General features: G+C 40.3%; 1 protein-coding gene across 1 annotated transcript in view; it reads right to left on the minus strand.

The window, feature by feature from the left end:
* Positions 1–2520: 2520 nt before the first annotated feature.
* LOC115114575 (parathyroid hormone/parathyroid hormone-related peptide receptor-like) overlaps positions 2521–20953 on the minus strand; it is a 66940-nt gene continuing 48507 nt past the window's right edge. The window contains exons 5-13 of the mRNA XM_029642944.2: positions 16719–16813; positions 12216–12402; positions 10451–10604; positions 9828–9888; positions 9285–9351; positions 9028–9122; positions 7928–8069; positions 7472–7513; positions 2521–7251 (exon numbers count right to left, since the gene is read on the minus strand). Of these exons, the coding sequence (XP_029498804.1) occupies positions 6877–7251; positions 7472–7513; positions 7928–8069; positions 9028–9122; positions 9285–9351; positions 9828–9888; positions 10451–10604; positions 12216–12402; positions 16719–16813 (1218 nt within the window). The 3' untranslated portion in view covers positions 2521–6876. The remainder of the gene's footprint in view (positions 7252–7471; positions 7514–7927; positions 8070–9027; positions 9123–9284; positions 9352–9827; positions 9889–10450; positions 10605–12215; positions 12403–16718; positions 16814–20953) is intronic.

The following is a 20953-nucleotide window of genomic DNA, read 5'->3' on the forward strand; positions in this document are numbered from 1 at the left end:
CTCCCCCTCTTTCCTCCAAACATAACGATGGTCATTATGGCCAAAAAGTTGTATTTTTGTTTCATCAGACCAGAGGACATTTCTCCAAAAAGTACAATCTTTGTTCCCATGTGCAGTTGCAAACCGTAGTCTAGCTTTTTTATGGCGGTTTTGGAGTAGTTGCTTCTTCCTTGCTGAACGGCCTTTCAGGTTATGTTGATATAAGACTCGTTTTACTGTGGATATAGATACTTTTGTACCCGTTTCCTCCAGCATCTTCACAAGGTCCTTTGCTGTTGTTCTGGGATTGATTTACACTTTTCGCACCAAAGTACGTTAATCTGTAGGAGACAGAAAGCATCTCCTTTTTGAGTGGTATGACGGCTGCGTGGTCCCATGGTGTTCATACTTGCGTACTATTGTTTGTACAGATGAACGTGGTACCTTCATGCATTTGGAAATTGCTCCCAATGATGAACCAGACTTGTGGAGGTCTACAGTTCTTTTTCTGAGGACTTGGGTGATTTCTTTTGATTTTCCCATGATGTCAAGCAAAGAGGCACTGTGTTTGAAGGTAGGCCTTGAAATACATCCACAGGTACACCTCCAATTGACTCAAATTGTGTCAATTAGCCTATCAGAAGCTTCTAAAGCCATGACATAATTTTCTGGAATTTTCCAAGCTGTTTAAAGAAACAATCAACTTGGTGTTTGTAAACTTCTGACCCACTGGCATTGTGATACAGAGAATTATAAGTGAAATAATCTCTCTGTAAACAATTGTTTTATTTCATAGTTTTGATGTCTTCACTATTATTCTACAATGTAGTCAAAATAAAGAAAAACCCTTGAATGAGTAGATGTGTCCAGACTTTTGACTGGTACTGTATATCAACTATATATATTTAGATTTTGTAAATGCATTTTCCTTTATTATTTTCCTCTAACCCTATGATCCTTCCCCTCTAAGTCTACCATCCCTCCCCATTTTTGATTAATTATGTGGTAATGTAGGTAGGCGTGACACAACAAAACATGGAAAAATTCAAGGGGTGTGAATACTTTCTTAAGGCACTGTACGTCTTGAATTATTTCCATATATTTTAGATCTATTTGCTTTGCAGTAAAGTCTCATTCGATTGACATTTTAGTCATTTAGCAGACTCGCTTATCAAGAGCGACTCACATTTAGTGCATTCAACTTAAGATAGCTAGGTGAGACAACCACAATTCACAGTCATTGTAAGCACATATTTCCTCAATAAAGTAGCTATCAGCAAAGTCAGTGTGAGTAGTAAAAGATGAAGTGCGAGTGTTAGTTCATGAAAGGCAAGGGTGTTAAGTTTTTATTTGTATTGTTTTTTGGGGGGAGTATTTTGGGGGGAGGGGGGGGGGTGGTATTTAAGATACTTTTTAAAGAGTTAGGGTTTCAAACATTTTCAGAAGATGGACAGGAACTCTGCTGTCCTAGCATCAGCGGGAAGCTCGTTCCTACCTTGACCTGGGTTCACCTTACATTTTGATTGGTTCTCAGAGGTGGAGCAAACAAAACTCATAGCATAGAACATAGTTATTTTGATGTTGTGTAGTACAGAGGCCATTTAGATTGTTATGTTTGTCGTGATCAGTTACCAGGATTATGAAATCCTCTGGAGTGCAGATTGCCTACAGTACTTCATGGCCTTCTGGTAGATTCAAATGTAGTTCATCAAATATTTTTCTATTTCAAATAGCCATAATTTGTTTCCCAGCCAGCCCAGTAAACGTATGAATCCTCATTAGTAGAATATATAGGCCGTGTTCATTAGAATGGAGAAAGACAGATGCGCATTCATTAGAATACTGTGACCCACTGAAGGTAGGGTTCTCTTTGCCGGGATTATATATTTTCCTTTCCACTTACCAGATATTATTGCTGTCAGAGGTCTTGATGATAACAAATGCTGTTGTTGCGGCCTCCAAGTGATTGTTCCCTCTTGTGCTTTTTATCCTTCCAGCTGTAGTTGTGGAGAAAAAAGAAGCGGTAACAACAGTCTCAGGAAAAGTGGACGGTGACAAGGGGGAAAAGAAGACCAAGGGAAAGAAAGAGGGCAAGGGTGCCAAGGAGGACAAGGACGATGAAAAGGAGGGATCAACTAAGAAAAAAGGAGAAAAAGGTGAAAAGGAAGGAGGAAAGAAAGGAGAAGCAAGTGAAGTAAAAGGGAAGAAGATAGAGAAAGGAGGAGGTGATAAAGGAGGAGGTGCAAAAGGAGGTGCAAAGGGGGGAGCCAAAAAACCTGCTGTGAAAAAGTGAACACTGGGCCGGAAACACGCATTTATTTTTTTACTCGTCGATTTTTTTATACTTTTTGTAAATATGGAATGCGTATAATATTGTATATAATGAGAATAAAAGTACATTAATTTCTTCAACCTGTATGTAAGTTCTTGTTCGAACAAGAACAGAATTACTATAGGATTGCAGTCATGTTTTAAATTCAATGAACACTTCAGTTACAGTACAATTATATATTTTAATGTCTTATTCACAATGCAATGATGAACATTAGATTGGAATTTTATTTTATTTTAAACCCACGTTTACATTTACAACATTGACTTCAATCAACCGACTTTGAGTGAAATCAACCAGGTATGATGTGTCCTATTTCAAACACAAACAGTCACACCCTCTCTACACATGGCATAAAGACTATTAATGAAAAATAACAACTCCTATCTCTTTGAGGACAGACACATTTTCAATATAAGATAAATAATAAAACAATGAAAATATCATGTAATTTTTACTTCCATGAGAGGTAACTTTCAAAAAACGAGTACAATATTAGCTCTGTTAAGTATTGGCCTGTTTACATACTGCATTTAAAAAACAATACATTTACATGATACAATCAATAAATCAAATCAAAAGAAAGGTTATTGGTCACATACACATATTTAGCAGACGTTATTGCGGATGTAATGAAATGCTTGTGTTCCTAGCTCCAACAATAGGAAATATAATAGGGTATTAAAGTGCTCAAATATATATTTAAAAAAAAAAGTTTTCCTAATCAACACTGGCTCTAGCATTGCCCCCTCCGAACCAAACATGGACAGTTAAAGTTCAGACGGACATACCTACAAAACATAATACTAATAATACTCCCAAACGTATCTACTTGCCAGTGGAATGTTTGTTGGCTGTAGGTTGGTTTAAGATCACCACTGTATAAGAAAATGGGGATATTCTACTGTATTTTTCATTTTCTTGTTGGCTTAGATGGCATCTTTAGGTAACACTTTCTCCAATGGTATCCTTACATCAGGCTTATATCACGCAACAGATCTTTGTGAGGCAGAAAATGATCTCCACCTTTATATTTAGCTCTACTCTTCAGTATAAAAGATCATGTGCCCTAACCATATAAGATCATGTGCCCTAACCATATAAGATCATGTGCCCTAACCATATAAGATCATGTGCCCTAACCATATAAGATCATGACAATAAATAGGAATAGCAAGCCACACCGAGATCAGAAATGAAACGTACATTGGGATGGACAGGGTTGAAAATATATATATAACCTATTGGGACGGATTGGAATGAAACGTACATTGGGATGGACAGGGTTGAAAATATATATATAACCTATTGGGACGGATTGGAATGAAACGTACATTGGGATGGACAGGGTTGAAAACATATTATTAACCTATTGGGACGGATTGGAATGAAATGTACATTGGGATGGATAGGGTTGAAAACATATATATAACCTATTGGGACGGATTGGAATGAAACGTACATTGGGATGGACAGGGATGAAAACGTATATGAACTATTGGGACGGATTGGAATGAAACGTACATTGGGATGGACAGGGATGAAAATATATATATAACCTATTGGGACGGATTGGAATGAAACGTACATTGGGATGGACAGGGTTGAAAATATATATATAACCTATTGGGACGGATTGGAATGAAACGTACATTGGGATGGACAGGGTTGAAAATATATATATAACCTATTGGGACGGATTGGAATGAAACGTACATTGGGATGGACAGGGTTGAAAATATATATATAACCTATTGGGATGGATTGGAATGAAACGTACATTGCGTGTTGGGACCTTGACATCTTTACACATAGCCTGGTGAATGAGTCTGTCTGTGCTTTAGCCAACTCCTCTCTGTGTTCTATGTGTTCATTCATTTTCATGCCAAACATACAGTACATACAGTAAGGCATGACAATGCTAGAAGAGTTGGCTACAGCACATACTGTACTGTATAGGACCAGGCTACTTGACACACTCTAAAAGACACACATTCTGCTTCTGTGACAAACTAACCAACAAATCACTTCACTCCGTGAACATTGTCTGGGAAACAAACTGCAGTGTGATGGAACTGAAATGTAAAGTGTAACTAGAAATATTTTCGCAAAGTATATACTTCAGGAATAAGGCCTGGGGATGTGTGGTAATGGCCAACGTAATATACCACGACCAAGGGCTGTTCTTAAGCACGACGCAACGCGGAGTGCCTGGACACAGCCCTTAGCCATGGTATTTTAGCCATATATCACAAACCCCAGAGGAGACTTAATGCTATTATAAACTGGTTACCAACGTAATTAGATCAGTAAAACTAGATGTTTTCTCATACCTCTTGGTATATGGCCTGATATACCATGGCCTTCAGCCAATCAGAATTCAGGGCTCAAACCTCCCACTTTATAAATGTGGATATAGAGTAGTGGGGGAGGGAACTGTAGGGTCAAAGTGTATACATGTGGATATTCAGTAGCGGAGTGCAATTGAGTTCTTGACTCCCATCAACCTAAACTGCCATATTCACAGAATTACATGTGAGTATAGTGTAAATAGCTGTCTAATGTTATTACCTCTGATAGGCATTCTACTGAAATCTTAACTCTATGGTCCTGAATCCTCATACAGTATGTTGTCCCTCACCTATAGTATATATCCAGTTTCTATGTTTTTACCACTAAATACAATATAAATCATTCTACATTTTCAACATCCCTTAACATTTTCAACAGTCTGCACAAATATCAAATTATAGTTCTAATACATTTACATGACCTTTGATGCTATTTTAGCTCACAGCTAGAATGGATTTGATTATCATTGTAAACATTGTGACTTCTATGCAAATGCATACATACTGTATATACAAAAAGAGCAGCAAAACACTGGACTATATAAAACATAACAGTTGTGTACTATTCAGTTCTGGTGTTCCTTCATACCGTCCGTCTCTTCATAAGTCTCCCTGGGAATTCTCCCGTGGAATTTGGGAATCCCTAGGAGTTCCTCATCTAATTAACATTCCGTATTTATTTCTTTACTGTTTTCTGCACCCTGAGTTTTGGAGAGGGTGCCTCCCTTTAAAACGTTAATAAAGTATTTTTCTACAATTCCATTATAATAATAGCCATTTTTTGTCCTCTTTGAGCTGTCTCTACCACTCCATTTCTCCCAAAACTTAAGGTCCAATGCAGCCGTTTGTATCTCAATAACAAATCATTTCCGGGTAACAATTAAGTACCTTACTGTGATTGTTTTCAATTAAAATGGTCAAAAATAAACCAAAATTCCTTCTTAGCAAAGAGTAATTTCTCAAGCAAGAATTTTGCTAGGACTATCTGGGAGTAGTCTGAGTTGGGAGAGGAAAACTGAAAACGAGCTATTATTTGCAGAGAGGTTTGGAACTCTCTTTCTTATTGGTCTATTAACTAATTTATTGATATTGCCAGGCAGGCCAAAATTCCATCCAACCAAAACAGGCAGAAATTTCAGGCGGTCTTTTCAAACGGCTCTTACATTAAAAGGGCATAATCATAATTTTCACAATTTTACAGTATTATTCAAACCTCAGAGTGTGGAAATATATATAAAACACAGGAAAATCACGTTTTGACTCCAATGGGCTCCAAGTTTTGGTTACTTTTGTGGCAGTATATATTGTGAAATATAATATTATTATTGAAGAATGTAATCATCAACACATCATGGAAAAAGCATAACCTTCATTAGCCATTGAATATTAGGATAGTCTCTTTTAAATAGCAAAAATACAAACTGTACAAAAAGTTGATACTCATGGGGAAAAGTAATCCATTGGGCCTTTCTCCATATAAATCAACTCTAGAAGCCAGCACACCTCTGAAACTACAGACTAGCTCCAACTGATGCACTAGAATGGAGGGTTTAGAGGACCTGAGTTTTATTCCCTTTTAGCTACATCAAAGTGGGTTGGGTCATCTCAATGTACATCCACATTTTCAAACAAATTGAAACGTAGTGAGATCTCCCCAACTACGCAGGCAGAATCAACTGCAGCCAGGCATATTCTCATATCACTAGGAGTGCCTAATGTAGCAGATGTGAGCTAGTGAGCTGTATGCTAACTTAGCCATCTGCTACACTAACATAAGCTAACATGCTCCTGCCAGAATGAGGACCTATAGTATACGGTTGATACCTTCAGCCACAGGACCTGTGGACAATCAATGCTGGCTGTTTCAGTCAGACACATTAGCCTACTGTTCATCCACAGACCATGGTTGGTATTCATCCATTATAAAGTACTTGTTGCAACACATTGAAGGCAGTGAAATAAAATCAACTGAGAAGCTTGACTGGTCTATGTGGTGCTATGTTTCATGGGAAGCTCTCAATTGCGCCCTCTCTCCTCTTCTCCTTTTCAAAACTCATTGGATGAGAAAGCCAGAGGTCCCTCTGGAGACGAGGAGAGAGGACACAAGGAGTATGTAATTGAGATCTTTCCCATGACTCATTCCTACAGAGATCGTCCTCACAGTGGAGGCGCTATAGGCTGCCTGAAGGTCTCTCGCAAGAGGTCACATGATTGTCACATGACGGTCTCCCGCTCCTCCTCCACTACAGGCGAGGGTTTCTCCTCCTCAACAGAATGCGGTGGCACGTTACTGGATGGCTGCTCCTCCTCGGGAACATGTAACTCCTGTCCTGAGGAAGGGATGGAGTGCTCGGAGATGGAACCATTCTTCACGTACCCCGGGAGATTCCGGTGCCCGTTCACGGTGACGGGGCCCCCAAGGCGTGTGGTGAGGTGCAGTGCCAGGGGCCCCCGGGCAGTGACATTGGTTACACTGGTGTGAGACACCATAGGTCCATAACTATATGTGTTACTGCCACTACGGGCTTTACGTTTAAAGTCCAGCGCTAGTGTCCTCCTGCTCCATGATTTCTTAATTTCCGCTTGGACCTAAAGATGGAAAGAAATGAGATTGTCACTAAATAGATCTAATCTACTGTGACATACAATAATTGAGTCTCAGGTCTGTGCATGCTGTGACTGCAATTCATCTTGAACATTATATTATCTTTCAGGATTACATATTTTGTCTTAAATAAAATACTATAATGAGTCATTGCAGACATTTTCAAAGAAATATATTAACAAAGTTGTTCAAAGTAGTCCTTACCTCCCCATTGCAGAAACAATATATAATTGCAACAAAGAATCCCTGAAAAGGATAAAAAAACATTATTGCATTTTTGCTTAAGCCTCAAAATTCACAGGTTGACCTGTGCATCTATCCAGAGCACTCTGGAAGAATGCCATGCAATCTAAAGTGACTTCTTCACATCATTGATACCAGCTGCTTACTCTGAAAACACTGAGCTGTGCTCTCTCAAAATCTTAACTCATCACAGTTTAATCACAACTCAAAAGCTAATTATGTGTAGCACACCACTAGAACAGATGCAGTGCCCCTTAGTGGATCTTTTTAAAGTACTGTAGTAGCCCATCGTTTCGGATCCATTGCTGGCTGCCTGTGACTAAACCCATATGGAGTAGTATATTAATTCATTATTTTGTTTGTTTGTTCATTCATTCATCCATCCATCCATCCATGCTGTACAACCTAAGTCGGTACCTGGAATGAATTGAATAGCATCTCATAGTGCATCTGTATCTGCCATGGGACTTCAGTCACTTCAGTATAAGGCATCGCCATGAACACTATGTAGTGGACACCAAACAGTGGCATCAGGACCAATGTAGACTTCAACAGTTTCCTGAATAAATACAAGCAAATGTTCATAAGAGTCTTTTTTCTTACAATCTACACTGAGCGTACAAAACAGAACACCTTCCTAATATTGAGTTGTACCTCCTTTTGCCCTCATAACAGTCTCACTGTGTCAGACTCTACAAGGTGTCAAAAGCGTTCCACAGGGATGCTGGCCCATTTTGACTCCAATGCTTCCCAGAGTTGTGTCAAGTTGGCTGGATGTCCTTTGGGTGGTGGACCATTCTTGATACACACAGGAAACTGTTAAGCTTTGAAAACCCAGCAGCGTTGTAGTTTTTGACACACTCAAACTGGTGCTCCTTGCACCTACTACCATACCACTTTCAAAGGCACTTAAATATATTTTCTTGCCCATTCACCCTCTTAATGGTACACATACACAATCCATGTCTTGTCTAAAGGCTTAAACACCCTTCTGTAACCTGTCTCCCCCCATTCATCTACACTGATTGAAGTGGATTTAATAGGTGACATCAATAAGGGATCATATCTTTCACCTGGTCAGACTATGTCATGGAAATACATAGATTGTCATGTTTTGTACATTCTGTGTATTTATTGGCATTTTGCCCCATTGTTCATTTTTTTTTTTTTGCCAGCTACAAAGATCATCTACTGTACCTTTACAGTTCTGTACAGATTTCTACAGTTCTGTACAGATTTCAATGTGATTATTATTATTATACTTTTAACATTTATTTTTAGATTTACTGTGCGTGACATTTATTGTAATGAGGAGATTAAGTTTGATATTATCATGGTCATTCACTGCATTAATGCATTTTCAGACATATTATGTATCACTGACATTATTGGTGGCATGTTTTGGTGTGATAAAGAGTCTATATTTCTATCAGCATGCTGGAGATAAAACAGAATACAAATGTCATGATAAAGCAGTCAGGGAAGGAGGAGCAGTCAGTCGGAGTAATGCTTCTTACCTGTACTGCTGTCTTGTGTCACATCTGCCAGCATTTGTTTCCCGAAGTTTAGTGGCCAGAACTCGTATTATATTCAGGAACAGCATAAAATTCACCTTTGAAAACAGAAAATGACACAATGTAGAACACCAAGGCCAAATCTCTCAAAAAGCAAATGGTGGTCATAGTGGTAAGTAATTGTGGTAAGTAAACGTGTCAATCGAAAACGTTAAATGCCATTACGCCAATTAAGATTTTCAATTGACATGTTTACTTACCACTATTGCTGTTAGAATGGGCACTTGTACGATCCACTTCAGATTGCCGGCACTTAGGTCCCAGCACCTGCAAGTGATAAACAGGGCATTTATGAAAAACTAATACAGGTAGGTATAATTGTTTAACTAATCGCTTTCAGGATCTGATCTGTTTCAGTTTATCCTAGTGTAGCAACAACACATGGGGAAGTTGGCAGTGCTTACAGTCTGTTCCTAGGCTCCGAGTCCAAGGCTGGAATTCAATCCAACCAGCCATGGCTATGTTTACACATGGTCCTTGTACACAAACTACTGCCTCCGTACACACATTTCCTATCCTGAAAACTGTCAGAATCTATCTGTGAGAGGTACTACTGTGTAAATACTGCATTGCGTGTTTATATGAAATTGAGGATGTACACTCACACCCTTAAATGTTCTAAGAATCTAAGAGGATTCTGGAACATGTTCTAAGGTCCTGTTTCACATTCCCATGAAAGATTCTGGCAAATGTACAGTACTATGTGTTTAGAGCTGACATTGGGATTTTAGTGCAGTACTTACTCTGTGTCTGCCAAGGTGGCTCTCACACTCGCCCACACTGTCACAAACATAGCTGGGACCCCTGTAAATCAACAACAACAAACATAAAAAAGATCTCAAAACAACTAAACAGCCTAGAACCCTGCAGAACAGAGCATAATTATTTGCAATCACACAAACAATGATTCAGAAACAAAATACAGTAATTTTCTTTCAATTATCGTTGTGGATTCAAGTCAAAATTACCCTTGTAATATACTGCTAATATAATGTAGTTTTTCGGATTCTTGCAGCGAGGCAATTGGGTGACACGGCATCCACATTGTATGCGCTGTGCTTACATAACAGATACGCACAGTGTGTACAATGCAGGAGCCGTACAGCCGAGTTTTCTGAACTCTTCTTGAGTTCTGATTATAGTAGAACTCACACAGTATGTGTGAAACCAATGAATTGTAGACAATTGTGGAATCAACAATATTATCAGCTTTCTTCTAAACCTTCCTCGAAACATGACAACATTGGAATGGCTTTTGAAATGGATTGATTAATACATCTGTCTGGGATAGTTTGTTTAGCTTATTTTTTGACTTCGTAGCAGTGAATCTGCAGTAAAAACTCCAAAGAATTCTGGGAACACTCACCCCATCCAATTAGAGTGAATCCCCAGAGGTACTTCCTGTCTGAAAAGAAGGTCATGAAGATGAGGCTGTGGAGGTACAGACCCTCTACTAGGATCCAATAGTAGTTGGTAGCCAGGAAGTATAGGAACAGGGTCACTGCCACCTTACAGCCAATCTAAAGGAAACACAACAGACAAATATATCAAATATACTGAGCTTACTAAGCATCCTTAAATACAGCAGCCTATTTATGATCACAAGCACTTGTAGATGAATGACTAATGACTTCCAACACCTTGAGACCTAGACCTTGAGTTCTAGGTAATATAAGGTTCTATCTGATCTTTAGATGGTTTTTCATATCTCTGTGAAGTAAACATTTTGAAAAAGTACATTTTAAGTAAAAACAAAACAAAAAACCAATTCTATCTGCATGAACCAATTTGAACTTTGTGATATAAGGTTCTATCTGCAATCCAATCACAAGCCTGAACAAATACAAAACGAATCAGAACGCATGTCTCTGCCATCTCCCTCTAAGTATGATCTAGTCTAGCAAGAAATAAAGGCACGCAAGCAAAAAAAACAACACTGTCAGAAATCTTACAGTAAATGATATCACATCGTTGTTCAGTGATGACAGCAACTCATCTGAGGATCATAATACATGTCTAAATGTATTTGATGATGTGTTCTGACCCTATCCTGATACAATAGTGTTATTCTATAATTTATGCTATTCAAATAGCTACAGTCTTCTTAAAAACTGAACATGTCTAATTCAGAAGTGTCAGACAATCAATTCAGAATGCCTTGGATCTTCTTATAGTGACCTGAAGCCATTTTGAATCCTTATAATCCACTCTTGCTTCGCACTGTTATATAGTTCTACTGCTGGGTTGGTGCGACATACAGAAACTCTAAGGGTAGTGTGTACATTGATAAATGTGAAATCCCTTTGTAGTGAGTAAACCAACATTCAAGCCTGTCCAGCATGAAACCTTAACCTCTAGGTTCCAATCATGGTTTGTACAATTAAAGATGTATTCTAATCCTAATGAATACTGTTCCAATCTGTAGATGCTGATAAACTGTAAACAACAGGGAATCCCTGGAGGTTCAGCCTGTGTATGCCCCGAGAGAAGCCATCCTCTATGCCTGTCTATTCTACCAGAGTACTTTGAAGTCCATAGCTGATTCCTTCAGCCTTGCATGCTCACTCCAGCTAGGGATGATACACATGAGCCAAGAGAGACTTAGCCTCTCTCTCTCTCTCTTTCTCTCTCTTCTCTCTCTCTCTCTCTCTCTCTCTCTCTCTCTCTCTCTCTCTTTCTCTCTCTCTCTCTCTCTCTCTCTCTCTCTCTCTCTCTCTCCCACTCTCCCTGTTTTATAATCATTAGGCAAGTCTTTCCCAGTAGCATTGACTTTTTTTCTCATTTAGAAATGCTGCGACAGACAGTAATGAAAAAATAATCATTATAATGAAAAGACTGATGACTCATAATACTGAATGCTGGAACGACTTTACTGAGTCATATCCAATAGTCCCTGGATTACACTGATCACTATATCCTTAGAGGAAGGCCTTTTACAACGATCCAACCAATTTACAATGGACCTTTCAAAATAACAAAGTTATAGAATTTGTAAACAGCAAGTATTCCAGAATTGGTTTTCTATGGAAATAATTCACAGTTGCGTTTGGTCAGTGACTTAACTACATTAGCCTGCCACCTACTATTCTCCAAACTTCCTGTAGTCTGGGGAGAAAAGATTAGGTACTTACAAACTGGGTTTTGTCAGCTGGAGGAGCCTCAGTGATGGACTTGAGATCTTCCACACTGACTCTCTCCATATCTTCTAGGGCAGAGCCAGAGTACAGCACCACGTCCTTTACGAAGATGCTGATGCCTCGGAGCATGAAGGACACAAACAGGTGCATGTGGATGTAGTTCCTGGTACAATGCAACCGCCTGGAAGAGAAGAGAGGAGATGAGAAAAAGATCATATAAATGATGATATAATCTGCACCGTGATATGCAATCATCATGTTGGGGGAATTGTAAGTTATACTGTTGGCTTAAATCCTTGTGCAAAACATCAGAGAATGTGTTGTCACTAAGCCATTACTACACTAGGAACCCATGTTGAAATGTTATCAAGGTGGTAAGTGTGTGGAGGGGTGAAGTTTTTTCACAGTGAGTGTGCGTGTGAACAGTATGTGTGTGTGAATGTGGGTGTGTGTTTTCACACTCTTCAGAAGAGTACTCATCATAATTAGAGCCAGCTGAATTCCTCGCAGACTATAACACATTCTAGAGATTTAGGGGATTGAAAAGCACAAATATTGAATGAACCTCGCCCACCTTAGCCATTTGGTCCCTGGTTCATTGAGTGAGGGAATTATTTTATAAAGACATAAAAAGTATTTGGTGGTAATTGTAATGTTGCAGGGTGGCCAACATCCTCCTGGAGATTCCAGAAGAGCTACTGTGCGTGCAGGCGTTTGCTCCAGCCCTGCTCGAAAACCCCACATGATAAAAAATCAGCTGCTCAACAGAACCTTGATAAGATGACTAAGATGACTGGTGTGTTTGAGCAGGGTTGGGTGAAGATTCTTCACAGCCAGTAGCTCTCCAGATGGACGGTTGACGGACCACATGTATTTTATACAGTAGCCTATCAGTGTAGTATTATACTTTGTGGGGGGTTAAGTGCCTTGCTCAAGGCCACAATGGCAGGAGATACAATACATGGGCCAGCAGCGTTCCATTGTCAACACCAGTGATCATAATGAATGTACTGTATTTTGTGAAGTGACTTCTTGCATCAAAAACACAATGTTCAGTCACCTTTTTGGCCCATGGTGTGACAGACCATCAAAGTGACTTAAGCTTTCGGACAAGTAAAAGATCAGTTCTACTTGTCTGAAGGACAGGTGGCTAAAAAAGTTAATGTCAAGCCCTGATGTATTGAGCAGATCAAAGAGCATGTGCATTTCCTCCCAGACAAGCAAGTGCATCTGTCACATTACACTCAAAATATCCCTTGTCAACATCTTTAAATCAGAGGGAGCTATATAATAAGTGACAGCAGAAAACTCATGAATCATTATTCACTCACTATTTGCTTGTGACTAACCTCTGTAGTCAAACCAATAGGTAACCTGGTTATTAGACAAGCTCTGCTTTGGGGAATATTGATTTATGAAGTTGTGAGGGAAAATCATATTGTATGTGAACCTGTGGAGGCTGCTGAGGGGAGGACGGCTCATAATAATGTCTGGAACGGAGTGAACGGAATGGAATCAAACACATGGAACCCAGGTGTTTGATACCATTCCACTGATTCCGCTCCAGCCATTACCACGAGCCCGTGCCCCCCAATTCAGGTGCCACCAGTCTCCTGTGAGGTGAACAGTCCCCCAGTGCATTGGGTGAAGAGGAGGAACACTACTGCTAATGTGCAGTATGTATCACTTGGTCTCTCCCCAGAAAACGTTTATGAACCTGCCTCTCTCGTGTCCAAGGGTTTTAAAAGCCTGACGTTAAATGGAAGAGGGAGCCGTGGCTGGAGTGCTCCTGAACATGCTGCTGGATCCTCAGCCCAGACATCCACGGACCCCTGAAACGCCTTATTAAACTAAGACAAGTTGAGCGGAACGTTTGTAAACACGACTTTACACCAATTTCTGGACCTGATTCACTGTAAAAATATCAAATGAATTCAAGGATTGGCGTTTATGCTGTTGAATATGAGTCATACGTTGTTCTAAGGCAATGATAAGAACAAAGTAACTCTCTCTATAAAATCCAACCAGTCAATTCACTACATATAAAATTGACTGTCAGAATAAATGTGTCCCTTCAGCCCGCCTTAAAGGTTTCAGCCTGTAGATGACAGTATTTTGATGAGGCTGAAACTGCACACCAATATATTAACGATATCTTCATATAAACATCCCACTAAGTAGACAGAATAACAGCAAACACTAACCACAGCTCTCCTATAGATCTATATGGCCTGAGATCAATAAGTATGAAAATAACTAAGAATATAAATGTCAGCAAGATGAGGCACGTAACACAATCACACACTGGCCCCAAGGCAACAACCTCAAAGGCAGCTATCTCTAATCCTTTTGAAAGTCAAACGCTCACGGAAGGGGCAAAGGTAAAACATTATAAACTCAGCAAAAAAAGAAACGTCCTCTCACTGTCAACTGAGTTTATTTTCAGCAAACTTAACATGTGTAAATATTTGTATGAACATAACAAGATTCAACAACTGAGACATAACTGAACAAGTTCCATAGACATGTGACTAACAGAAATTGAAAAATGTGTCCCTGAACAAAGGGGTGTCAAAATCAAAAGTAACAGTCAGTATATGGTGTGGCCACCAGCTGCATTAAGTACTGCAGTGCATCTCCTCCTCATGGACTGCACCAGATTTGCCAGTTCTTGCTATAAGATTTTACCCCACACTTCCACCAAGGCACTTGCAGTTCCCGGACATTTCTGGGGGGAATGGCCCTAGCCCTCACCTTCCGATTCCACAGGTCCCAGACGTGCTCAATGGGATTGAGATCCGGGTTCTTCGCTGGCCATGGCAGAACACTGACATTCCTGTCTTGCAGGAAATCACGCACAGAATGAGCAGTATGGCTGGTGACATTGTCATGCTGGAGGGTCATGTCAGGATGAGCCTGCAGGAAGGGTACCACATGAGGGAGGAGGATGTCTTCCCTGTAATGCACAGCATTGAGATTGCCTGCAATGACAATAAGCTCAGTCCGATGACACTGTGACACACCGCCCCAGACCATGACGGACACTCCACCTCCAAATCGATCCTGCTCCAGAGTACAGGCCTTGGTGTAACGCTCATTCCTTCGACGATAAATGCGAATTCGACCATCACCTCTGGTGAGATAAAACTGCGACTCGTCAGTGAAGAACACTTTTTGCCTCTACTGTCTGGTCCAGCGACGGTGGGTTTGTGCCCATAGGCAACGTTGTTGCCGGTGATGTCTGGTGAGGACCTGCCTTACAACAGACCTACAAGCCCTCAGTCCAGCCTCTCTCAGCCTATTGCAGACAGTCTGAGCACTGATGGAGGGATTGTGTGTTCCTGGTGTAACTCGGGCAGTTGTTGCCATCCTGTACCTGTCCCGCAGGTGTGATGTTCAGATGTACCGATCCTGTGCAGGTGTTGTTACACGTGGTCTGCCACTGCGAGGACGATCAGCTGTCCATCCTGTCTCCCTGTAGCGCTGTCTTAGGCGTCTCACAGTACGGACATTGCAAATTATTGCCCTGGCCACATCTGCAGTCCTCATGCCTCCTTGCAGCATGCCTAAGGCACGTTCATACAGATGAGCAGGGACCCTGGGCATCTTTCTTTTGGTGTTTTTCAGAGCAGTGTCCTAAGTTTTCATAACTGTGACCTTAATTGCCTACCGTCTGTAAGCTGTTAGTGTCTTAACGACCGTTCCACAGGTGCATGTTCATTATTGTTTATGGTTCATTGGGAAACAGTGTTTAAACCTTTTACAATGAAGATATGTGAAGTTACTTGGATTTTTATGAATTATCTTTGAAAGACAGGGTCCTGAAAAAGGGCTGTTTCTTTTTTTGCTGAGTTTACATACACATTTTGAACATTTTGTTTCTTTGTTTCACCACACAAAACACTAGGCTACCTGGGGTGGCAAGTAGCCTAGTAGTTAGAGTGTTGGGTCAGTAACTGAAAAGTGGCAAGATCAAATCCCTGTGCCAACAAGGTAAAAATCTGTTGTTCTACCCTGAACAAGGCAGTTAACGCACCGTTCCTAGGCTGTCATTGTAAATAAGAATTTGTTTATAACTGACTTGCCTAGCTAAATAAAGGTTTTTAAAAAACAGTCTAGGGCAGTAGCAAGATACCACCAGGGCTATTGACTGTTTTTCCCATTAAGAAAGTCACTCACTGCCATCAAAATCATCTTTGATGATATATTTCTTCATTGTTCCTTACTCTTTGTTGTCTCATATTCACAGTAATTTTACTATTTCTCCAACGGCATTGTTTAAATATGTACGCTCAGCAGCACCCCATCAAATATTAAACCACAGTTGTCCTGATTTTAATGGAAGGTACCAATATCATTACTGTGACACTAACCCTAATCTCTGTCCCACTCGGACCGTTAATTCACCCAGCCCTCAAGCCCAGGTGGGGCTTGGTGGAAGAAAAAAATATTAACTGAGAAAGGAATTTTCCCAATGGCAACAAGTAGATCACTCACCGGAAATAACCTAGGATGACCACAGCCACCATAAGTGATCCCAGAGAGATGGAGTATCCTACTGTATAGATGAGGTACAGACGGTCAAACACTTCCTGTTGAGAGAGACAATGTCATATGAAGGAGAAACATTAGAGAGATGGAGGACCCAACTGTCTAGATGAGGTACAATCAGTCAAACACCTCCTGTTGGGACAAGAGAGACAAGGACATATGAAGGATAAATGTTGTATGTCATATCATGTACTGTGTACTCAGAGGTGTCAGCCTACTTACAGTAGTTTGGTTGAGGAAGTGGTAGAAGTGATACATGTTTCATAAATCCATGACTAGTATGTGCCTGGTGTGTTAGATTGACCTTTTTACAATACATAAAACATGGCTATACAGTCACTGACCAATGACATTCCAATTACACAATATTGTCCCCATACATTTGTTGATAATGTCAAGCTATCATGGGCCTCTGTGCCTTGTGTGCTACATTTATAATTTACAATAGATACAACCTACCATTCCAATGACACAATATTGTCCCAATAAATCTGTGATAAATAAGTTACACATTTCATGCTTTCCAGAAGCACTGAGGATAATGTTACTCTTGACAAACGACTCACAGTCATTTTATATATCTTGTATTCTAATTTGCAATATACTATGTATTATACTTATATATTGTGTGTATGTACTGACATGTAGGCTGTGTGTGACATTTTAACTATATGTAGTTCAGTCCTTGACTAATAATGTTCTGTACTATGTATTATGTCATGTTTCATGTGGATCCCAGGAATAGAAGCTGCTTCTTTTGCAGCGGCTAATGGGGATCCTAATAAATACCAAATACCAATACAGTTGCAGGCTACACATTGCAACATAGAAAACTGCTGTGGACCAAAAACTAAACAGCCTGCACACCAAAGGTCACAGAAGCTTATGTCAATGTGTGCAAACTTTCCAAGGTCAAAGGTCATGCCATGGTGTGCGACCGTTCCAGGCCTCTAATTAGTTTCTGAATGAAATGGGGTGCATTGATTCTGACAGCGAGCTGCCCACCAGACGACTAAAGCCCACCAAGCAATAAGGCTGCCCACCAAGAGACTGACTGAGATGACTCCAGGTTTCTAATAAACTGAACATTTGGCTTGAGAGATGTGCCGTGCTCACAAAAGCCTGGGTGAGGTGCGGAGAGTGCTGGGGCTTCCAGCAGGAGATTACAGCATAGAGCAGGCAGCCAGAGGACATACTGCTGGAGAGGTGAGAAGCTAGCACACCTGGGTTCAAATAGGACTTGTTTTCTTTCAAATACTTTAGCTGCACTTGATTGAGCTTGCCTGGCATAATGGAACCAACAGCATAGTTCCAAAATAATACACTTTGCCCATCTGGCTCTCCAGGTAGGCTCAATCAACCCTGAAAGTATTTGCAAGAAAACGAATACTGTTTGAATCTAGGTCTGGCCTCCAGCTAGCTACCCGTGGTCCCTGTATCAACACAGCCTAGTGGAGGGGCTACTCTGGGGCCTGCTGTAACCAGAGCCTCCTCCACTGCTGTTATCATTTAGGGATGGAAAACCAGCGCCAAACCAAAGGGTTCCTAAGTTGTGGTGCGCGGCTGAAGGGTTTCATTGCTGCTGCTATGAATCCTGGAACCGGGAGACCATTGGCATAAACATTCAAAGTCGAAAAAGGAGGAAAATTAGGGGGCCTCATCAAAATGTGGATGGATACCCACAATCTCCTCCACCCAAAACCTTAATGTTGAGAGCCACATTTAAAAGAAGGAGAGAAGAATGCAGGTGGGGAGAGACCAGAGAAATGTTGGGGTTAACAGGAGAAAAAGCTGCATTGAGCAGCACTGAAGAGAAAACAGATCCTATTGGGGAGAAAAAACATTGGACAGTAAAAATCACAAAGGCTGAATGTCCGCTCTTTGTTTTATCTGATGGCCTACTTCTCCTGTGCTCTCTGGCCCTGTCCTTGTCAGCTGAGCAGATCTCATCACTATCCAACCTAGGATCTTCATTTTATCACCCTGTTGCAGTAGAACTTTCCTGCAAACGTGTAGTGTATTTGAAGTTTAAAAAGGCTTCTGAAGTTAGTAGTCACCTCAGGGATTCAAATCAGCATCTTTTCAGTTACTGGCCCAACGCACTTAACCACTAGGCTACCTGTCACACTAGCTTTACCTTCATTAAACGGATTCTTACAATCTGATATGATTCCTGTAAGCCTCTTCCCCTGACTTAAATAGGTTGGCGCTGGATTGGATTGTCAGAAGAAAATGGTACATGACAGGCACCTCTCTCCCAAAATAATACAAAGTGCTGTAGCCAGGATTTTGAGGGAAAAATTCAACATATGGAAATAGATTTTTTTCAACACTGATTTTTTTCAAAGCAACTTTAATCATAGAAATGACTGATTCTGATATCTATCTCCTTTGCTTTATTCTGCTGTTATCACAGAAGTCATTTCAATTTAATTCCATTCCATTCAGTAGTCCTTTCCATTCACTCACTCGGTATGAAAATGGCAGATTTGGTCACTGATAAGCGCCTAAATTGGAACACAGTGGCTGTACAGTAACATGCTATACATCAGGTGTTCTCAACACTTTTTGGATCCGGGGATCCCTTTTGTGGTCGCAAATTCATTAGGGACCCCCTCCATAATCAGAACACAACTCGAGTGAGATAAAAATAGCATACTAAGACTTCGGCAGTGCATGGCAGTATGAAGCAACTCTCGGGCCCTTGAAAATAACATTTTACAATCCCGGCTCTTGGCAATGTAGAGAACATTTAGCAGTTTTCAAGCTAATTTCCAAAAAATTCGACACATTTTGTCATGTGGCAGAGAAATGTTTTGTTGTTGTAGCTTTAAAGCTAATATCCTGCAATTCTACAAATGTTGCCATGAGGCATAGAGAAGACTTTGCAGTTTTAAATTACAGTGCATTCATGTTCCCAAAAACGTTTTGGGGGAATGCAATAAGTATTAAATTGAAATTTGTATTGTGGTAGGCTCACAATATCCCTGTGAGCCTACCAGGCTCATGTTGCCCACCAGGCCCATTTTGCCCAGGGTTAAGAACAGAAATTGTAGATTAATAATATTACATTGTATTGTATAGTATTACACCCTCTAAACTTATTCCACGGATGTTAAATCTGTTCTTAATAGTAAAATTAATATTTAAAAAAAATACACTGAGTGTACAAAACAATAGGAACACCTTCCTAATATTGAGTTGTACCCACTTTTGCCCTTAGAACTGCCTCAATTCGTTGGAGCATGGACTCGACAAGGTGTCAAACTCATTCCACAGGGATGCTGGCCCATGTGGACTCCAATGCTTCCCACAGCTGTGTCAAGTTGGCTGGAGGACCATTCTTGGTACACATAGGAAACTGTTGAGCATTGCAGCAGCATTGCAGTTCTTGACACACTCAAACTGGTGCACCTGACACCTACTACCTTACCCTGTTCAAAGGCACTTACATATTTTGTCTTACCCATTTTTTTTTACCTTTATTTAACTAGGCAAGTCAGTTAAGAACAAATTCTTATTTACAATGACAGCCAACAGAGGAACTGTGGGTTAACTGTCTTGTTTAGGGGCAGGACGACAGATTTCTACCTTGGATACCGTGGATTCGATCCAGCAACCTTTCGGTTACTGGCCCAATGCTCTAACCACTAGGCTACCTGATACCCTCATTCACCCTCTTGAATGGCACACACACACAATCCGTGCCTCAATTGTATCAAGGCTTAAAAATCATTATTTAACCTGTCTCCTTCATCAACACTGATTGAAGTGGATTTAACAGGTGACACCAATAAGGGATCATAGCTTTGATCTGGACAGTCTGTCATGGAAAGAGCAGGTGTTCCTAATGTTTTGTAAACTAAGTGTATGATAAAGCTTAGGGTCTCTGCTATACAGAGTTGTATAAGATTCGAACCATGTTCTAATTAGCATAATGCCGAAATAGAAGATGTTCCCATCCCTCCTGCTAATTGCCATTTTTTATTTTGTTGTCTGAGCGAGAGGAATGCTGTAAATTAAGATTATTTGATGTGTTATGAAATATCAGACGTTGAACATTATAATAAATACCGCTTTGATGTCATACAAGCAAACCATACACCCGTGTGTCCAAATGTGCAATTCATATTTCAATATGATAAAACTCATGTAATTTACAGTATCAATGTTTCTGATCA

Source organism: Oncorhynchus nerka, linkage group LG9b, assembly GCF_034236695.1.
Source record: "Oncorhynchus nerka isolate Pitt River linkage group LG9b, Oner_Uvic_2.0, whole genome shotgun sequence".
NCBI classification, from domain to species: Eukaryota; Metazoa; Chordata; class Actinopteri; order Salmoniformes; family Salmonidae; genus Oncorhynchus; species Oncorhynchus nerka.